This window comes from Buteo buteo, chromosome 12, assembly GCF_964188355.1.
Source record: "Buteo buteo chromosome 12, bButBut1.hap1.1, whole genome shotgun sequence".
NCBI classification, from domain to species: Eukaryota; Metazoa; Chordata; class Aves; order Accipitriformes; family Accipitridae; genus Buteo; species Buteo buteo.
This window is the reverse complement of record NC_134182.1, coordinates 12215664-12235679: the sequence shown is the minus strand read 5'-3', so window position 1 is coordinate 12235679 and position 20016 is coordinate 12215664. Positions and strand designations below refer to the sequence as shown.

Here is a 20016-nt window from a genome sequence, read left to right as displayed (position 1 = left end):
CCCTCTGGCAATCTGTGTGCCAGCAAAACACTCAGAGAAAGGCTGCGCTGTGACTGCCCTACCTCCTACTTAGGGGTCTGGCACCCAGTGCTCCTACCACCAGCGCAGGAACTATTCCCCCGGAGGACAAGCACCACCCTGTCGGCCGTCCCTGGAAAAGGGAGGCTGCGGGCTGCGATGCAACGGCAGCCACTCATCCCTGGGGAGGGAGTCCCCCAGGTCTGGGGCCCTTCTTTGCCCACCGGACAGAAGAGCCGTGTAGCCTTTCTCAGCAGCCCTTGCCTTCGAGCTGGGATCTCGCTGCCATCACCCTAACACTCAATGGCTAACGATGCATTTTCCAGCTCCGTCAGGAAGAACGGAACAGCCCAGCTGTTTGACAGCCCAGGTTTGATTTTCAGGCGCCCCTCACGCAGCGGGGGCTGGCACGGCACGGCACGGCACGGCACGGCACGGCACGACACGGCGGGCCGGGACCCGCAGCCCCACGCCGGGCGGCTCCGGGCGACGGGGCTCAGCCTGCGCCGCCCGCTCCGGCGATCCGGGCCGCCCGGCAGGGGGCGCCTCCCGGCAGCGTCTCCGCCGGTCACGGCTCGCCCCGCCCCCCGAGCCCCGCCCCTCTTTGTTGCGGCCGCCAATAGGAGCGCGCCGAGGGCGGGCGGGCGGCCGGTAGCGTGGTAACGCGGCGGCATGGAGCGCGGCGCGGGGCGCGCCCCCAGCGCGGCTGGGGCCGGGCCGGGGCGAGCGGGCGCCCGCCGCTAGGGAGGGGGCCGTCCCCGCGCCCAGCCTCCTCCGCACGCACGTAAGACACACACACATACATATACACACTACGTATACAGAGAGAGGGGGCCCGGGCGGCGGCCAGGCCTCGGGGCACCTCCCGACAGCGGTCCCCGCGGCGCGCCCGGGCTCGGGCATGGCCGCGGGGCCATGACGGGCGCGGCGGCGGGCGGCGGCGGCGGCTCCGGGAGCACCCGCCGCGCGGCGGTCGGCAAGGCGGGGGGCCGGTCGCGGAGCGCCCAGCCGCGGGCGGCGGGCGGCGGCGGCGGCGGGAGCGGCGGCGGCTCGGAGGAGGAGGAGCAGCGGGACGGCGGGTCGCTCTTCCTGGTGAACAAGAGCGGCTTCCCCATGGACGGGCAGACCTGGGAGCGGATGTGGGGGCACGTGGAGCGGGTGCACCCCGACGGCGGCGCCGTGGCGGCGGCCATCCGGAGCGCCGCCCGCCTGGCTCGGGTAAGGCGAAGCCGCCCCCCCCCCTCCCCTCTTAAAAAAAGAGGGGCTGCCACAAAGCCCCGGGGCAGACGTCCCGCGGCTGCCCGGTTTTGTGGGCGTGGAGGGGACGCACGAGGGCCGGGCAGGAGGGCGTCGCGCCTCGGCCCCGAGGGTGCCCTCGGCCCCTGCCCGCTGCGAGGGGCAGCGAGGGGAAGGCGGGAGCGCCTGCTGTTCGAAAAGAGACGAGACGGGTATGGTGCCGCGGGATGCTTAGGAGCTGGAGTTGGTGCCCTGGGAAACAAGGAGGAAGAAAATTATTTTCTGATCTTGGGGAGGGGGAAGCGGGAAACGAGAAAAAAAGACGTCTTCAGAGAATGAATGAAGCGCTTTGTGCGATTTAAAGCACATCTTGCCCAGCTCTTTGGAACGCAGGCATTTCTTAAAACACAGCCTTGCTCCTGAAATGTAATAAGGGATTTAAAACTCAGACGTTTCATTTCCAGTACATGGAAAGATTCCAGACGCTTTTGTCTTGTACGTTCCTTGGTACAAGCTCCAAACAGCTCTGCCTGACCCAAGTCTTTTTTCCTCCAGCCAGCAAATAAAATGTTGTTGTCTGCTGATGTTCCAAGGCTTCTCACCACTGCGCTGCATTACTGATCACAGTCTTGAATGCTGTCAGCTTTGGCAGACTTTGAGCTTGATTCACTCCTCCCACCAAGCAGCATTAATCTGAGCTGACCGCTGAAGCCGGTGTTGATTCACACCCCTCTGCATGCTGGGGTGAGAGATGGTTGGGCTGGCGTTGTCACTGTTCTGGTTGCCAGTGATATGTATGCTTGTTCTTTACGTGGGGTAGAAAGGAAAAATTCTGTGCATGGAGCGTTTGAAAGTATAGTGAGTAGGGCATCTTGCGAAGGTGCTTGTCACATGAGATGCAGGCTGAAAAGGCCTTTCATCTCTCTTCTGTAATGTTTAGTTCAGCGTAAGTGCAAAAGGGGCAATCTCTTTCTCTCCATTCCCTTGCTTCCCTCGTGCCGGCACCAGCCTTTGTTTGGATGGGGGAGCAGATTCAGCTAAAGAATAATCTGGTTATGCTGGGTTTGCCTGTGGTTCCTTGGTGTGGTTCATCTCATAGTTGCAGAAGCGCTTGAGGTAGAAATGAAGGGGCAGGGGCAAGGCAGAACTTCTAGTTTCAGCAGCATGACCAGCTTACACTAGTCTAAATGGCCTGCAGATCTGTTTGGTGTTAAGAGATGACAAAACACATGCTGGACTTGATTTCCTTCCCTTACTTCCCAGCTCCAAAGCACGTAACTTTTACTGGTGATACCTGTAGTGACTGACAAAGCGTCAGGTGAGAGACATGCCAGTGGCTCCAATGTGCCGACGTGCTGCCTGCCAGAGTGCCCCAGAGAGCATTGCCCGTGGCTTCTTCCTCAGTGCTGAAGCATGAGGTTGACTTGGTGTGGCATGTGCTGAAGCTGGGTAGGAGGAAAAATATTTTGAAATCTGCTTGGCTAAATCATCTGATGTTAGCTACTAGTGGCTGATCAGTGGAGGGTGCTGTAAGAGTTGTCCTGTGTTCCTTCTGCACTGTCTGGCAGCAAACTCCCTGTCGTAGTGGTTAACTTCTTCAGGGGTAGAAGGGCCTGGTGTTCCCTGTGACTAACTAATTCTTGCTGGCTCCCTCTTGCTGGGACCTCTGGGGTCAGAGGGTAGTTTGAGGACCACCTGGTCCTTATTTGAGGTTAACACACCTCAGGTGAGCAAGTGAAGGTTAGGAGCAGGTTGGTATGCTGCAAAGTGGTAGTGGGTTGCTAAGGTTGTGACGGTAATTTCTGGGTTTGAGTAGGAATGTGAGGGAGAGTTGTTCCTTAAATGATGGTACAGCTTTTTTAATTGGCTTGTGCTGCTGGGTATGTGGCACCCTGCAAAAGACCAGGTAGTGCTGATGGGGAGTGATGAGAGAAACTCATGCCTGTGAGAAGATGGCTTGTAATCTGCTTGCATTGGTAGTTGGTGGAGGCTGAGCGACTGGTGTGTGCAGCTGCTCCATTTTTTACATCTGATCTGTTCTTAATCCCTGGTGATGGGAGAGAGTTTTCATCCCCTCCCCAAGAAGCTCCACTTGATGGCTCTAATCATCTTGGTATTAGTGTCAGCAATCATACATGCAGGGCAGTAAGTAGCTTCTTACTGTATTGGCAAGGTTGTCCTTACTGGAACAAATGGAAACCGCAGGGCTGCGTCTCTCCTGGGGAGGAAGAGTCCTCACAAAAAAACCAGCTTGTCTGCAAGGGGGGCAATTTTGGAACTTGGGGGGGGTCCCTTGGTTGCCCCCCACATGCCTGACTTTTGGCTTGAGCTCTGGGAAGGGTGCGGGCTCCAGGTTTGGAAGGGCTGTGCAGTCCTTTATGTGGCCTGTGATCTTGGAGATACTTGTAGATCTTAATGAATTGAACCTCTCACTAGCTTTGAGGGCTCCAGACTGCCAGCTTCATCTGTGCTAGGTAACAGCATACTTGCAGGGCAAGCTAGCAGAAAATGACTTTCCGGTCATTAAATGAGACGCAGTGGAGTCAGGCAAGATGAGTTTCACACAGGATGTCTGTGGTGAACTGAGACTACAGTGTTTCCAGCCACAGGATGACGGTCTCCAGCTCTGCCACAAGGTCTTGTGCTGCAGCGGCTCTGCTGTCTCTGGAGCTGCCATTGCTTGGAAATACTAATACAGGGTCAAGGCCTTTCAACTGCCTGGTCTCTGAATTTAACTGGCTTTACAAATTCATGGTGTGTAGTGCTGTGTCTGCATTTCCTCTTGGCGGCTCTGGCCTCCCGCTACAAACCCTCGTCGGCTCCTGGCTGCTGAGCTGGGATGTGCACCGGTAGCTGGAGGGCTGCAGCCTCAACCGCAACAACGTGGTGCTTTCCTTTGCTGTGGTATGGTGCAGCCCTGGCTTCTGCTCTATGCTGGCTGAGTGCCCAGGATCGGTGCTTCTGCAGCCAGGGCAGAGATCTGGGGGATGAAAAAAATGGGTTTTGTTTGGAGGCAGTGGGAGTGGCGGGTGGCTGTCCGCTGCCTGGCCTGGCTGGTGGCATGGTGCCGTGTACTGCCCACCCGGCACTGGAAAGAGGAGAGCAGTGTGCCGTCCTGCACGGGGGAAGACCGATGGACGCTTCTTCCACGTTGCTTGAGATCTGAAGGGCCTTGGGCCTGCTGGCTTGGCAGGTCTGCTGAGGTAACTTTAACAGACAGGTGATGGGATATGTGTCAGCTGTTGGCAAAACCCTGGTCCTCTTTACCCAAGCAACCCCGGTGGCTGACACGATTATTTTCCACCTTGGAGATGGGGAAGCACGGGTGAGGGTGGCTGCTGTGGGTTACAGCAAGGGCTGCATCCCTCCGCACTGGTGAGGTCCCTATGGGATGCTGTCCTGTCCTGAAGCTGGGCAAGGGTAGGGGCCTCCATTTTATGGAGGGCTGGGAAAGGAGTGCTATCGCCCCCAGCCGCTCTGCGGCAGCCAGGCCTCTCACTGGCTGGGACTCCCATTGCCTTGGCATGTTGTGTTGTGTAAGCGCAATGTGTGCACCCAGAGTTTCTTTATCTATGAAGAAAGGGAGTGTTTATATCAGAGCAGAAATTACTACCCCTGGAAGGATTTGACAGGCCTGCCTTGATTCCTTCTTTCAGCCACTTGCTGCTCCTGAAACTCAAGCCCTGTCTGGTGTGTTGAGTCCAGGCCTGCCTTAGTGCCAGGAGGGACAGGTGAATAATTCATCCAGGCCAAAGGGGCCAGGGGTGGAAGGAACTTGTGAAACAGAAAAATTGCCTCTAATGAAGAGCTTAGGTGTGGAAATTGTGATTAAGAAGCACTAATGAGTCTGTCTTGTAACTCCCACTTGTGAGGAGAGAAAACCCGTGTACGTGTGCTGGTTGTCTCCCATGTGGCGCTGGGGATGGCAGCAGCGAGCTGGAGGCCTGGACATATGTCTGCTTGCCATGCCACTTAAAACACATTTCTGTGTGCCAGTAATGTACGAGTCTCTATTTTGGTTTTTTCCCTTCTCTGAGGTGTATTTACAATTTGACTGTAGTAATTAGGTACATGTAGTAAATGCTGGGTTTTGGTCATCTTGGGATCATTGGCTCGTGCTGTCTGAAAGCAAACATGCAATCCCTCCATCTTACTGGAGGTGAGAAGCAGAGAAGAAAGTCTGTGTGGTGGACATGGCCCCATATGGCCCAAACTTGCTTTTTTTTATCTGTAATTGCTGACTTGAAAAGTGATCTTCAAACTATTGTAATGACATCATGGGCCTGCAGATGCCACATGCTTTCCTTTGCGCTTTGCGTCACAGCTGCCTAAGTTGCTGGTTCCTGAATTGCGGTCTGCATTAATATTTAAATAAACTGTTTCCTCCACTACATTGGTGAGAATTGTACTAGCTTATTTTTAGCCACGCTGCCCACTTTAACACATGCTGACCCTATATTTTGCAGTCTTGCCCCTAAAATAAGGGGACTTGGGACAAGGCCATGCCCCTTTCCTGCATGGTTACAGGCTCAGGAGCCATGTAGCTGAGGGGATTAAATATGGATTGAGGGCCTGGTTTCTTAAAAGTGCTTAGGCACAAGCAGATGTCTTATGGGATTTTGGAAAAATCCCATTATGTTGCCAGTCTATATCTTTAAGTGTCTTAATATCATTAAATATCTGGGTCTCAGGTGGTCTTCTAGGTACCCTGTGCTTCCTGCCCAGCAAGTGTGCTGCTGACAAGTGGCACATGGGAAATTATGCAGCCCAGGATCCTTGTCTCCTTTTATCTTTCTCTTGTGGTAGAGGAAACCAAAAATTAGACTTGAAATGGCTTTCTGGGGGAGGGAGGACAGCAGAACCAGCTCTGGGACTCTGCTCATCCAAACTACCCTGTGTTAGAGGGGAAAAAAGGGAAGCATTGGCCTTCTGCGCTGGACTGCCTGCCCTTGTAGTGTGGTGTTTGAGGGACAGCAGTGGCCGTGGCAAGCAGCCTGCTGTGATGGGGGCCTGCCCTGGCCTCTCCGTGCCAGCAGGGAAGAGGCTGGCTCTGGTGCATGGCAGCCCTCGTTGTCAGAGGGCTGACTTTGCTGATGCTTGAGTTCACGTGGGGTTTAAGCCATCTGTGCTGCCGCGTTGCGTTGCACTAAGCACATGCCGCTGCCCAAGTAAATCACTTATCCGCTCTGCAGGGAGCGGTAACTGTCTAACCTATTTATCTTTTTTTTTGTGTCCAGCCCTCAGTGCCACCAGTGCCAAACTACAAGCTCTCCATGTCGATCCCAGAATGGCTCCAGGCAATACAGACCTACATGAAGATGCTGCAGTATCCTTCTCCAGCGTGCAGTCTCCGAAGAGAAGTCTGGCTTGTGCCTGGCATGAATTAACAGGGGCTTTACCAAAGCACTAGCTGGTTTCAAGGGCTTGGGATCATTTGGGGGTGAAAGGATGCCTCTAAGGATTTGTGATAGCACCTGCAGCACTGAGCTTGTCACAGCAGTCCTCTGGGAGATGTAATTAACTTTAAATGATTCTGAAGAATTTAACTGAAGTGATGTTGGTGGGAGTAGAAATGCTTATTTTGAAGTTGGTTTAGGAGGATATTATGATCAGATGGTGATGCCTGGAGAAATAATATGGCATCTTGTCGTAAAGCAACTAAGGGAGAGACGGTGTTGTGGCAAACCCTTCCTCCCTCTGCCCTGGCAGCCGCTGCAGGCTCCCTGAGTACTGCGTACGTGCTCAGCTTGCAGGTAGTGTTTGTCTTTGGGATGGGGGCACAAGCAGCTGTCGTGACCCTGAGGTGGGCAGGCTTGCCTGTGACACAGGAGCTGACCAAAGGAATTGTCCCCTTCTGGATGTCCCACCTTGCTTTAGGGCTTCATCAGAGATGTACGTATCTATCCAGCCTCCCTATTGCTGCCCCATGCCTAATACCTGACCATTTCCATTGCTGACAGACCATGTTGGGGGAGATGGTTGCTGGTCCAGATGCTGCTCTTCTCTTGGTTTTCCTTTTTCGTAAACTCTCCCTTTTTGTGTGTGTGCATGTGTGTGTAGGGGGAAGCAGTGGTGATGAGGAATGAATGTAAAGTCCTGGTAAGGATTAAGAAAGGATATGGGTGGCAGCTGGAAGAGCATCCAAAAATAGCTGGCTCGGTTAGCCTTCTGGGGAGTAGTGGTTGGGATCAAGGCGGCAGCAGGGGCTGGAGCCACAGCAGCTGCTCTGGGAAGGGAGGCTGGGGCCAGCCTGCTCTGCAGGGGGATGGCACATTTCTCTTCTGCCTGTTGGCTGCTTGGGCAGGACGAGAGGCTCAGTGGGGTTGTATCGGAGAGGACAGCATGTCACACAGAGCTCCAAAAATTGTATCCCCCTGCTCCCCACTGTGGTTTTGAAATCCTGCACTCTGCTATGTAGCAGGAGCAGGCCTTAGGCATGGGGTTTGGATCTGTGTTCAGAAAAGCTTCAAAGTGGGCTGGGGAACAGGGTCTGGGCTTCCTCTGAGGGCTAAAAGAGTCTGTATGCTTTGTTCAGAGCACTCCGAAAGGGCCTCATGAATTAGGTTTTGAAGGTAGGAGGGAAGCAAAGCCTTGTTTCTGGAGAACTCTGAACTCTAATTGAAGTCAGTTCAGAGCATCCTGGTGAGAGCTGGAGTTTTTATTTAGACCATGGTTATACAGCCAGCAGCTGTGCTATTTATGCCTCGCAAGGTACCCTTTGCCTCCATGGGGTCACCTGTTTCTGCCTGGTATCACCGCCACAATTTTGCTGGCATGAATGTTCTTGTGGCCATGTTGGGAGCTAGGCTGGGGAACAGATTCAACTGGAAAAATAACCTAGCAAAATTAAGTGGATGGTGTGATTTTTGTTGTTGTTGTTGAGGGGGACGGTTTGTGTTGTTTTTACTGGACAGATTGGTTTCCTGATCCGATTTACTGCATTACTGCTTGAACAGCTAAGCTCAAGGAGCAGGGAAGAGGCTGCTTTTGGTGATGCTGCTGCTGCTGCATGGTAGTTTGCACTCCTAGGCAAGTGGTGGTGAGGTTTGGTTGATGGGTGACTGTACGCTGGCATCCTTTGTGATTAACTTTTCTCCTATGCTCATAGTGTTAACTAATGTTCTTGAGTTGCATCTAGCTGGCTTTTTCCATTTCAAGTGCATTGTGTTTTTTAGGGAATGATTTATATTTCCTAGGTGTAAATGGATGCACCTGTAGTGCTTTTGGTTTACAGGTCATACATGAGCTATGTGGCTGACTGAGTCAAAAACTTATAATGGAATTAAGTTCTTTCAAACCATGAATGATGTTGATTGGTTTGGGTAGACTAAAAGCTTTCTCTTACCCAAATGAGAGACTTCTTTTCAAACTTGTAACCTAATAGTGAGTGGGACCTAGAAGAAAAGAGAATTCATAACCCTCAAATGCCAAATTTAAGTGTCGTTTTAGACAAACAACCTTTTTGCTTGACTCTCCACCTAATGCTGGTTAATGTCATATAAAAAGAAAGTGAAAAAATTGCTTTATTTCACATGCCAGGGTTTCATCTCTGTTAAGAGTCAGTAGTTTTTCTACTTGTTTTATGTTTCACCAGGAAATCAGAACTGAAATTTACCTTTTGAGCATTTTTGTTTTATTGTTTGACTGTTCAAGTCACTTTCCTTTAACAGACAAAATTCAGATACAATCACACGGGAACACAGTTCTTCGAGATCAGAAAAACCAGACCTCTAAGTGGGTAAGTGTCTCAGGAAGTGGTCTAGTGCTCTTGTCCTACATCATGCCAGATGATCACCTTGGGCATTGAAGCACTGTAGCACCACAGCATGGGAGGGCTGTCTCCTCCATGCCATGGCTCCTTTGGCAGGGCCAAAACTGTGTATGTTGCTGCCTTTGCAAGGAGGGTCCCAGCTTGCTGCCAGGTGGCAAATGGACCCATTGAGAGCCAACGAGGGGAAGGGCTGGTCTTGCTCAGCAGCTGCATGGGAGCTGCATAGCTACAGTCCAAAGCTGAATGCACAAGGCTGGGAAAACTCAGTTCTTGCTTGTTGGTGTTGGGTTGGGAGGGCTGGGCTGCTTTTATGGAAACTATGTAAGTCCTGATATTCTGGTTGTGCTGTAATGCCCTTTGCTGATGGTAGGAAGAGATCAGCTGTGCAAAACGCTGCAGGAATTTTGATGTCTCAGGTGCAGTCCTTTCCCCTGGGAGATCACAGTGGACCTTTAAAGTCATGGCTGTGCTTCTTCCATTGCCACTTATCTTGCTGTTCCTTCCACGTGGTGAACTCTAGCACTGGTTGGGATGAGCTGTGCAATACAAGTACGAACATGTGCACAGGGAGCCTGGCAACAGAGAGCTGGGATCCTTTGCATGTAAGAACTGCATCATACATAGGACAGCACTTCAGTAGGACCCAGTAAATTAGCAGGTTGTGGTGGGAAGTGATGTTGACAACATCATGCTTTTATTTTAGGGTGAAATTTAGATAAGTGGAATATATTACTCCTGTAGACTGGCCTGTCTCTAGTTCTCCCCAGCTGTCTGTCATTAATCTAATGGTCCATCACTGTAAATTCCAGTTACCATCCCAGCTCTGTGCTTCAGGTTTTCATCTTGCTGACAGCAATCTTTCCCACTTCCTTTCTCTATGTAATATTCACTGCACTGGTGGAACTAGTTTAGAAGAAATCTTGTGCCTTGAATGATAGATGGGTTTACAGAAGCTTAAACCAATTTTCAGGCTGGTCACTCATTTTTAAAGTTGTCCCATTACTTTTTTCCAAGGAAGTGGAGGATGAAAAAGAATTATGCTCAGCACTCACCACTTGAAAGGTCAGTGTCCTCCTGGGCTGGATGAAAGCCTGGCTTACGAGGATGGTACTCTTTCCTGGAAGGGAGCCAATATGGTGCTCGCAGCTGGAGATGTACCCATGGCTTTGGATCCTCTCCTAAGTGATGCCATTTCCTCTATTTATCTGCCTTAGTGTTTGCTTGGGGACTCATGTCTGACTTCTCTCCTTGTCCTGTTGCTCTTAGGACTCCTGTGGGTGACTTGGTGTGTGCTGGCAGGGCTTTTGCAGAGTTAAGGAAAGTGCACCTGGAAATGATCCAATCCCTTGGGGCAGCTGCTTCCAGCTTGCCAGGCACAGTTGCCTGCACCTGGTCTATGCTGGACTTGCACAGTGTTAAGACCTGTGCTGCTTTGCTCCTTGACCTGATGGACGGGAATGCTAGGACTAGCGGAGCTGTTAGGAGCACACTTATGGAGCTGCCCAGATCCTGTTGTATTGCAGTGTGGCTCAAGCGCTTGCCCTGTCTTGGTTTCTCTAACTTTGAGAAGGGGAATAACGTATTGATAATGTTGAGGTGTCCCTGAAGGCTTTCCTTCACCTGGGGTGTGTGGCTGTTCATAACAGCTGAGGATATCTTCTCTTGCAGTTGTCCTTGGTCATTTGTTTTCCTGCTGCCAGGCCAGTTTTCATCGGAGCTGAAAAATTGCCTACGCCTGTGAGTTTTTTCCTGGGAGGTGTGTTCCACTTTGCAAGAAATCTGCTTCCAGTGTGGCAACAACAGGCCTCTTGTGCTGAGGTGACAAGCGCTGCTCTGAGCAAGTTTCTGTGGTGTGAAAGGCCTGGCTTACTGTAAGACAAAGTGTGTGTTTGCAAGTTGATCGGGCAAGATGCTGAGTGCCTCCAATTGCCACTGGCTCTTGAAAGTTGAGGCTGTTCCCAGAGCCGTGATTTATTGATATTAAACATATTGCTTATTTCATAATATGAGGGCTCAAAGCTAATGAAAGTATTACGAGATCTTTGGCAGCCTCTCTTTAAGAGAGCAGTAGCCGGACACAAAGAAGCTGAGCACTAGATGGAAATTGAATATTCATAAATTCATGTGAAAGTGTCCTAAAGCAGCTGGGGCATATTAATGAGTTTTTCTATTATGGAGGGAAGACTAGATATTATAGAGATTTACTGTCAGCATGGGTGTGATGCATGAGAAAATAAAAATGCGTGGCTGCGCTTAGGAAGAAGAACATAAATTATCTATAGGAGCTCATAACATTAAAGGACATGGGCTTGCTATAATTCAGTATTTACAATCCTTCTTTTAGCTATCAACTTACTTCTAGACTGCCAGACGCCCTGTGGATTTGTCTAGACTCCAGATAACACTTTTGAAAATGTTAGATTTCTGTTGGCGTAGCTGCGTGAGTCGGGGTGGTAGAGATGTGATTCTGCAAACTGTGTGGTGTTCCTGTTTTACTGGCAAACTGTCTGAAAATGTGTCTGTGTCTAACCTTGCATGAGCTGGCTGTATTCGCACAAAATCCAGGTTTACAGGTGTAGCTACATCCACCGTAGGAGCGCTTTGCTAATCGAGTATACAGGTATCCTGACCTGGGATGGTGTCCTTCACATAGGCTTTGTGATGTACCCTTTTGTACTAGGTAGGTAAAGGGCACCCTGTGGAGTTCAGCTCTACTGATCCATGGTACATGTGTATGCATGCAATATGAGTGTTTGAGACACCGATAGGACCGGTTTTCCTTTTCCCGTACAGGTTTATGCTGACAAAACCTCTATTACAGCTTTTGTGGGTACAGCTGGTCTGATGGAAAATGGTACCTTTTACTGAAACAGACATTCTTTAGAACTTCCAAGCTTAGATTATGTAAGAGCTTTAGAAAAAAAATCCATATTTCTGGATATCTAGTAATATCTGGAACTGTGAATTCAATGCCAGCAGGCTTTTATTACTGGCTTTACAAGGAGGAATAAGCCCTTTGCAAGCTTCTGTTCTAGGATGCAGGCATGAGCCACAAGGAGGAACAAATATCTTTGTCCTCCACAGAGTATCCGGGGAGGGTGTAGATAGGTGTGGTATTGTGCTGTCCCCTCCAGTTAAGTGCCAGCTGATCAGTGGGACCTACAACTGAAGCAAAAACTGATGTTTGGGTAGGTTCTGGGGGCTCTGAGAAATTACAGCTCAGAAGCTGCTCTGTGAAGATGGAGAGACATTCAGTGACTGCAGATATAATGGGTAATCAATCGCAATAAAAGAGTGCGATAGAAACAGTCATGTGGGAACGATGCAACCAAATAATAGCAAAGGGGGGGACGGAGGATAATACTGTTTCAACACACCATGTTATTAAGGAACCATGATGGGGCTATAAAGGCAAATGGGCTCATACCATTTGCAGACAATAGACTGCAGAAGGCATTTGAACATCTGCTTCTCTCTCGCACAAAGGGAGAATGTTACAGATATGGTGCTACGTTCAGCATGTGGTAGAAGTGCTTCTGCTATTGAAACAAACTGGTTTTGAGAAGATTCATGGGAGCGGTAGCAGCTCTGTTTTCTCTACTCCTATTGATGCCTTTCACTTACCTCTTGGATTCATTGGGAAGAATAAAACTTCCAGGAGCCTTAGAAAAACTTGGGAGAGGGAGATTTTATGGACCTCATGCAAGTACAGCATCCTGGCGAAGGAGAATTTTGTGGAAAATGTACTGGAGGATCTCACTAATACAAATTTTATTGAAGGCTGTAGGAGTGTTTCTGGTGAAGGTAATGAGCAACCTCTCCTCCTAAGCATGGCCATCTCTGTAGTGACTCCAGTGTGATGGGTGCCAGCTGGTGAGATTCTCCAGTTTTGGGTATGCTAAAATGTTTGAAGCTTTTTCTAACCTGTATATGAAATTGGGTGCCCTAGTGAAAAATCTGGGAGTGAAAGGAATTCATGGTTCTCATGAGATGTTTGCGGACACTGCCATTTTAAACAGTAAACATCCTAAAAAGGCAAAACCAACTCCTCTATGGGCCCTCTCTTACTGCAGAAAGCAAGGGACATAATCCAGGTGGGCTCCTGAAAATGTTGAAAGAAATTTGAGTCAATTAATAAGGAAATATCACCATTTGCCAAGGACTAGATCTCAAGGGAGAAGCATGCAGCCTGTTCCTGTTGGCTACATTTGTTAGAGGCAGAAATGTTCACCGTGGTTTGGAATAGAGATCTGCCTGGCAGGCTTTAGATAGTGGTGTAAATGCTGCGAAGAGGGGAGCTGCATGATGCTTATTTTTGACTGTAGCAGTCTCCCTCCAGTTACAGGAAGAGATGGGCTGCCCCCCATGCTCGCTGGGGTCTGTGGAGAGCATAACTTTGGGCTAGTTCCCAGCTATCTGTGATATGAGTACTGTATTAGCCATATATGTGGAATCTTTTCAGATAACTGGAAAGATTTAAAGAAAATCCCAGAAACAAACCCTGCTCAGGCAGAGAGTCAATGCTTGATGCTGTTTTTTTAATTCTTTTCTGCCTTAAATCTTCATTCACAAGTTTAACTGTGCAGACTTTCTGGTCATAATTAACGACTGAGACAGCATGGTAAGAATTTAGGAGTGAAAGAAAATAGAGAAAGGTCAAGTCAAAGAGTGCTTGTAATGAGTCATTTTCAAATAAGCTGGATGCTCCATCCTTTGTCCTAGATCACTTGGAGAACTGACAAGCAACCTGCAAATCATTAATACTTCTCTTAGAGAGTGTGGAGAGGATAGGAGCTCTTGCTGGAAACTGGGGAAGGCAAAGATACCGGCCTTTAAAAAAAATAAGGGAAAAGATAAGTCTAGGAACTTTTTGAGTTTATGTGCAGTTTCAGGGTAGGTAATAGTTTGGCACAGCTTGTTTCTGATAATTTCCTTCTATGAGAGTGTAAGAACTTTTGTCAATCAGGAGGAGTTGTGGACGTGATAATCTTTGCTTTAGTATGGCTTTGGCAGCCTCCAGATTAGGCAGGGACCTTGAGTCTAAATAAAACTATTTAATGTAAGGAGCCAACCTAGTGGAAAGCAGCGCTTAGAAAGTGGTACTTATCCAATAGCTTGCTCTTGCCTAGCAGAGTTTGTCAGTTGAGGTGTGCAATCTCTGTCCCAGGTCAATGTTTTTTCATTAATGGTGTGGATAAGACTAATTGTTTGTTAATAGATGTGCTTTGCAGTCCAGGGTGGACAAGGTGACAAGGCTTCGCAAGGTGGAATTGGGATTCAGAGTGATCTCGAAGGGTAAGAGAGAGCTGGGCTGGAACAAACAGGAGGTAATCTCGTAAAGGCAAATTCAGAGGAGGGTTTTGGGAATAGCCAGCTGTGGGAATACACTGTGGAGAAAGAAAGGCTAGTTTTGCAAAGAAGGAGCTGATCTTCAAAAACAAACAAAACAAAAACCCCAACCAAAGAAAAAAGCCATTTGTTGTGGGTCAACAGGGAAAAAGCCAACAGCACACTGGATTGGTCACAAAAATACACTGAAAGTTGGATTCAGAAGGAAATTGGTTTGTTTGTATTGTGGTGTGGTGGGTTTAGCTGAAGGACTGTGAGATGCGACTCCGTTGAAGAGAGTCCAAAAGGAAAGCAACAAACATTGCCCAAGGTCTAGAAAATATGACCTAAGGGGGAAGCTTTGGGGTGAGAGAGGAAGGGATTAAAAAAAACCCAAAACCCATGTCTGCTTTTTCATGTTTACAGAGGAGAGGGTAGGTTACAGCCTGTTGCATATACAAATGTCTGTTTCAAGAGGAGAGATAATAAATGGTCTTCATGCTCACCGTGGATAGCAGAAATAGCTTCTGCTTTAAATTGCAAAAAAGGAAAGATTTAGTTTAAATATTAGGCGACCTTCTTAGATGCAAGGTTAAGTATAGGATATATAACTGGTGGGTTCCCAAGCCTTTGAGAAACCAGTTAAAAGTAGGTTGGAAAATAGTCTGTGTGGAGTGATTTAGATTTGGCTAATGCTACCTTGGGCAGCGCAGTGGCTTGGGGATTCTCCAAAAGCTCTGCTTCCGACGCAAACATAGGGTTTAAGGCCATGCTTCGTCTCAAGCTTGTTAAAAGCAGAAGAAGAACTCTCAGTGGTTATTGAACTGGGTCATCCACGTAAAATGTGTAGTCTGTGCTGTAAATGCAGAGAAAAAGCAAACTGTTTGCAGAGTATTCCCCAGGACTCTGGGGTGGATGCGTGTGAGGGTGTGACCTGCCCTGTGAGTGCAGATGGATGGCTGTTTGCTGATCACTGGTGATGCCTCCTGACTGATGCTACCTTCGCACAGATCCTCATCACTGTCACGGTCCAGAGGCTGTGGCTGTCTCTGAGCTGCCAGGTCCTGGGTGACCGCTGAGCACCTGCTGCCACTCCTGGACCTGGGTGCTTTGAGCAAGTGGTGGGACAGGAGGGCTTCCTGGGGTCCCTTCCGAGCCCAGCTATCCAATGACACTATGTAAAGGGGAGGGGGGTCTGCCGCTAGCCTCAGAAGGGACAGCTGTGGTACCCATGCACTAGTGGGCAGCATGTTTAAGCAAGCAAAATGCCTTTCCTGTTTGATTTAAATCTGTCTTAATAACCATATAGTGTCCTGGGGAGCTGTGCTTCAGAACCAACATGTATGTGGCTTGCAAACAGAGTGCATGTTAAATACAACTTAGTATTTAAATAGTGTGAGTGTTGCTGTGACAGGTAAGTCGGTAGTAATTTGACTGCTTATTTAGGCCAATTACTTTGAAGATTCCCTCCCTGGCTGTGGAGCCATTAATGTTATCTCTGTGCTGACAACACCTTGAAAGCATGACAGCAGTGAGCTTATAAAAGCAGGTGTTAAGAGACCTGATGCTGCACGTGGTGACGAGGCAGCTCCAGTGTGGTTACTGTGTTTGCCTGCTGGCAGCAGGGTCAGTGTAGGTGTAGACTTGAGGAGGAGATGCCAGCCCTGTCCCTTAAACCATGTGAACCACGCATACACCACACTAAATGCCTTCAAGCTGAATAGTTTTACAACTTGAGCTTTTTCCTGCTTGTGATGCACATTCATAATCGGCTGTGACTTTTTTTTTAACTCCCCTGGAGTTAGAAGATAGGAAATTCAATGGATTGTCTTGTTCACGGATACCTCCCATGCATTGTCTGCATGTAATACTTCTCCGTCTGGAGATGGGGCTTTCATAGAATCATGGAATGATTTGGGTTGGAAGGGACCTTAAAGACCATGTAGTTCCAAGCCCACAGCCATGGGCAGGGATGCCTTCTACTAGACCAGGTTGCTCAAAGCCCCATCCAACCTGGCCATGAACACTTCTGGGGATGGGGCATCCACCACTTCTCTGGGCAACCTGTTCCAGTGTTTCACCACTCTTGCAGTAAAGAATTTCTTCCTAATATCTAGTCTAAATCTACACTCTTTCAGTTTAAAACCATTACCCCTCATCCTATCACTACAGTCTGTGTTACAGTCCCTCCCCATCTTTCCTGTAGGCCCCCTTTAAGCACTGGACGGCTGCTATAAGGTTTGCCCGGAGCCTTGACTTCTCCAGGCTAAACAACCTCAACTCTCTCCGCCTATCCTCACAGGGGAGGTGCTCTAGCCCCCTGATCATCTTTGTGGCCCTCCTTTGGACCTGCTTGAGCAGGTCCCTGTCTTTCTTACGCTGGGGGCCCCACAGCTGAATCACAGTACTTCAGCACTGAGGAGACACTGTGGGGGATGAAGGGGCCCCATTGTGTGCCCTCGCCGGAGCTGCTCTGTGCTTCCAGCAGTGGGGTTTCTGTGGCTGATTGTGAGTGTGTAGGAGGCAGGCTAACTCTAATTTGTCTTCTGTACTGCAGGCAGAGTGTAAAGGGTGGTTGTTTACAAATGAAAAGATAATTTCTAACTTGGATAAATGGGATGTGGAATGGCCGTGACAGGCTGTAATAGCGGTGAAAGCTGTATTGCCATTTGCACTGAATACGAAGCTTAAAATGCATAAGGTGGGTAAATTAGAAAGTGGGGAAAACAGACTAGTAGTTTCAGATGCATATTTTCATCATCTTCTCTAATACAAATATTTTTATCACTTAATGTCATGTTTTCTTAGAGTAGGGATCTCTTTACAAAGCTTCTCAGGGAAAGGATATGGATAGAGAAGACTTCAAAATAGAAGTCAGCCTTTGGTTTGGTTTTTAGCTTCTTTTTTCTTTTTTTGGTGTGTCATTGAATATGACTCTTCTGGCCTTCTTAAAATCGCCTTCCGGTATTTTTTTTTTTTTTTTTTTAATTCTTCAGGATTTCAGGATCTGCTTGTGGAAGGGGATGGAATGCCTAGTTGGTTGATGGTGTGATGTCAGTCTGGCACAACAGCTTTCTCAGCTGAACTGAAATTAGGTTACTTGTTTCTCGTCGCAGTGTTGTCCCTGTAAGATAACTCTACTCCAAAGATAGATTTCAGACTGTAACTAAACTTCGTGAACTTGCAATGCAAGATCCTGGGCATGCATAGTTTTCTGCACTCCTGCAGGAAATCTGATGTTTTTTACGTGGGGAGCAGCAGCCAGATGATAGCTCAGCTTGCAGTGATGTGAAGTGTCTTGTGTTGGTGGAGCTTTCTGCAGAGCAGGTTTCAGTAGAAAGGCATTAAATTCTTGTCTGCACCTATAGCTATAGGCTCACAGAGGCATTTGTAGCTTTCAGGGGGCCATCATGTAACCATCCTCTCTCCCCTGTTTTTTTCCAGAGGAGAGCCAGGGTTGTTTTGAAAATAAGCTAAACTTGGTCCTGCTGTGGGAGCTTGCATGATTGCCAGCTTTTGCAGCTCAGCAGGGCTTTGTGTTACAGTCTGAAGTGATGCTCATGGAGTTGCTGGGAGAGGCAGAGAGGACCGCATTCCTCCAGCCCATCTTCAGAGGCTGGAAGGCACTGGCATGCCAAACACTTCCCCCCCAGTCATCCTCCAGAAGTCAACAGGGCTCTGGCAAGTTGCTGAAGAGGAGAATTGAGTTCACCAATGCTTGCTGAGATAAGAACCGGAGGCTCCTGGCTCTCGGTGTACAAGAAGACCCTTTGATTCCTGTCAACCGCTTCAACTGAAAGGACTGAAAGCTTTTTTGTTTCTGTCCTAGGTTAATGGAGACAGCAAAAGAAATGACCAGGGAGTCCTTACCTATCAAATGCCTTGAAGCAGTTATCCTGGGGATGTATCCTTTCACATGCCTGTGACTTTTTCTACTGCAGCACTGTTTAATATATTGCCTTTCCTGGATGGTGTTTGAGAGTCACAGCCAAAGGTGAGTGCCAGCAGCTCGGGGGACTGCTGTGGTATTGATCAACAAGTTGTTGAATTGCCTAGGCTTGTCGGTAGGAGTGTGGGTGCCGTGTGCCCAGTTCACAGGTGTCATGCTCTGGCCATGCCAACTTTACCTCCTGCCCTGGTAATCTGCATAATGTCAGGATCTGACCCAAAGTGCCCGGATAAGTGTCTGTTTACACAGTCCCTGTTTTCTTTGTTACTATTTCTCTGCTGGTTATTGTCGCAGCTTGGTAACACCTGAGGAATGCAGGTTCTGTTCCATGTCTGATGTTAACACAGTTAAGTCATGTTTTTGTCTCTCTGCCCACAGCTGTGCTTTGTGCAGAAACATATATGTATTATAGTTAAACATTTAAGCTTTACCTTAACATAATGCTTGCTTCCTATTCAGTCTCAGAAAAAAGAACCAAGAATATTTTCATTTAGAGTCTGACTTGCTTCTTGATGCTCTTGTGCTGTCATTGATAAATCAACCTGCATCATCCTAAAACACTAGAGGAGGGTGAGGCAGGGTTACAGGAATAATTGTATGCCGGATACGTCTTACAACAAGTGATCAAGTTTGATTTAAAACAAAACAAAAACCCAAGCTAAAATAAACCCCGAAGCAAACCAGCTTCTGGCATGTCTCTGGTGTTTTGCTTGCTACTGCTGCCCCCTCTCGTGGGAGAAGGGGCCGGCAGAGCCCGGCAGGTAGTGCCCGGTGTTGGCTCATGAGAGGGGGTGGCTGCTGCGGGGGTGGGAAGGGGATGTGGCAGAGCAAGTGTGTGGTGTGCGAGATTCATTGCCAGATGTGGTCTCCGCTGTGCTAGAAGGTCTGTGGTGTGCATCGGGTGCTGCTCATGGCTGTGCTCGGCTCCCCGTGTGCCAGGGATAGGCTTCAGGTCCCAGTCTGAAAGGTGGCTCTGGCTGATGGGGCTACCCCTGCAAATGCTGGCAGGGTCTGCATGCAGCTAGAGGGATGAGGGTCCTGGGGGCTTGATGTCAGCAAGAGACTCAAACCTATGCCCTCCCAGAAACAGAAACGATGTCAATGGATCTGTTGTGCTTGCCCTTGTGTCAGGGTGGTGTCCCAAACTATTTGGGGACCAAAGGATTGGGAGAGATAATCCCAGGTGAAGTTGATGCTGCTCTGCAGTACTGAGAAGTGTCAATGTGGCTTCTAGCTCTGTATTTCTAGCACTGAATTGATTACTCCACATACCACACAAGCAGAGGGTGATGAGCGGCGTACAGATGACCATGATAACCTAAAAGTATTCTTGCTGATCTAAAAGTTTTGGCCGTTTTATTTTCATTTGGAAAGAGGGCTTCTTCTGCTTGCCTCAAACCTGACTGTTGTTCAATTTGTTTTTTTAGCGGTGGGGGAAGCAGAATAGTTGAAAGCTATGCTTTGTATTATTTGGTGTAATCTGAAGCTTCTTTGAACTTTTAAGATTTGGATGAATCTTTCTGTCTCTGGATGCTACTTCAAAAAAAAAAAGTTTATGGAAAACTTTTTTTCTTTTTTAATTGAGAAGGCTTAGGTTGGGGAGGGTATGGGACAGGCCTGTCTTCCTACGACTTCTACTTGCTGTCTTGGAAGTCTCCTGTGTGAGAACAGGGACTATCTGCTGGGGTGGTGGTGCAGTAACAGATGTGTTAAA

General features: G+C 48.7%; 1 protein-coding gene across 3 annotated transcripts in view; it reads left to right on the top strand.

The window, feature by feature from the left end:
• Positions 1-684: 684 nt before the first annotated feature.
• The window catches only part of VASH2 (vasohibin 2), a 37955-nt gene continuing 18623 nt past the window's right edge, over positions 685-20016 (top strand). For 2 of the 3 annotated variants that reach the window (XM_075042693.1, XM_075042692.1), the window contains exons 1-4: positions 685-1236; positions 6492-6580; positions 8936-8992; positions 18183-18257. In XM_075042693.1, the coding sequence (XP_074898794.1) occupies positions 934-1236; positions 6492-6580; positions 8936-8992; positions 18183-18257 (524 nt within the window). In that variant the 5' untranslated portion in view covers positions 685-933. Of the gene's footprint in view, positions 1237-6491; positions 6581-8935; positions 8993-10693; positions 10763-18182; positions 18258-20016 lie in introns of all 3 variants that reach the window. The other variant, XM_075042691.1, reaches the window with a different exon arrangement.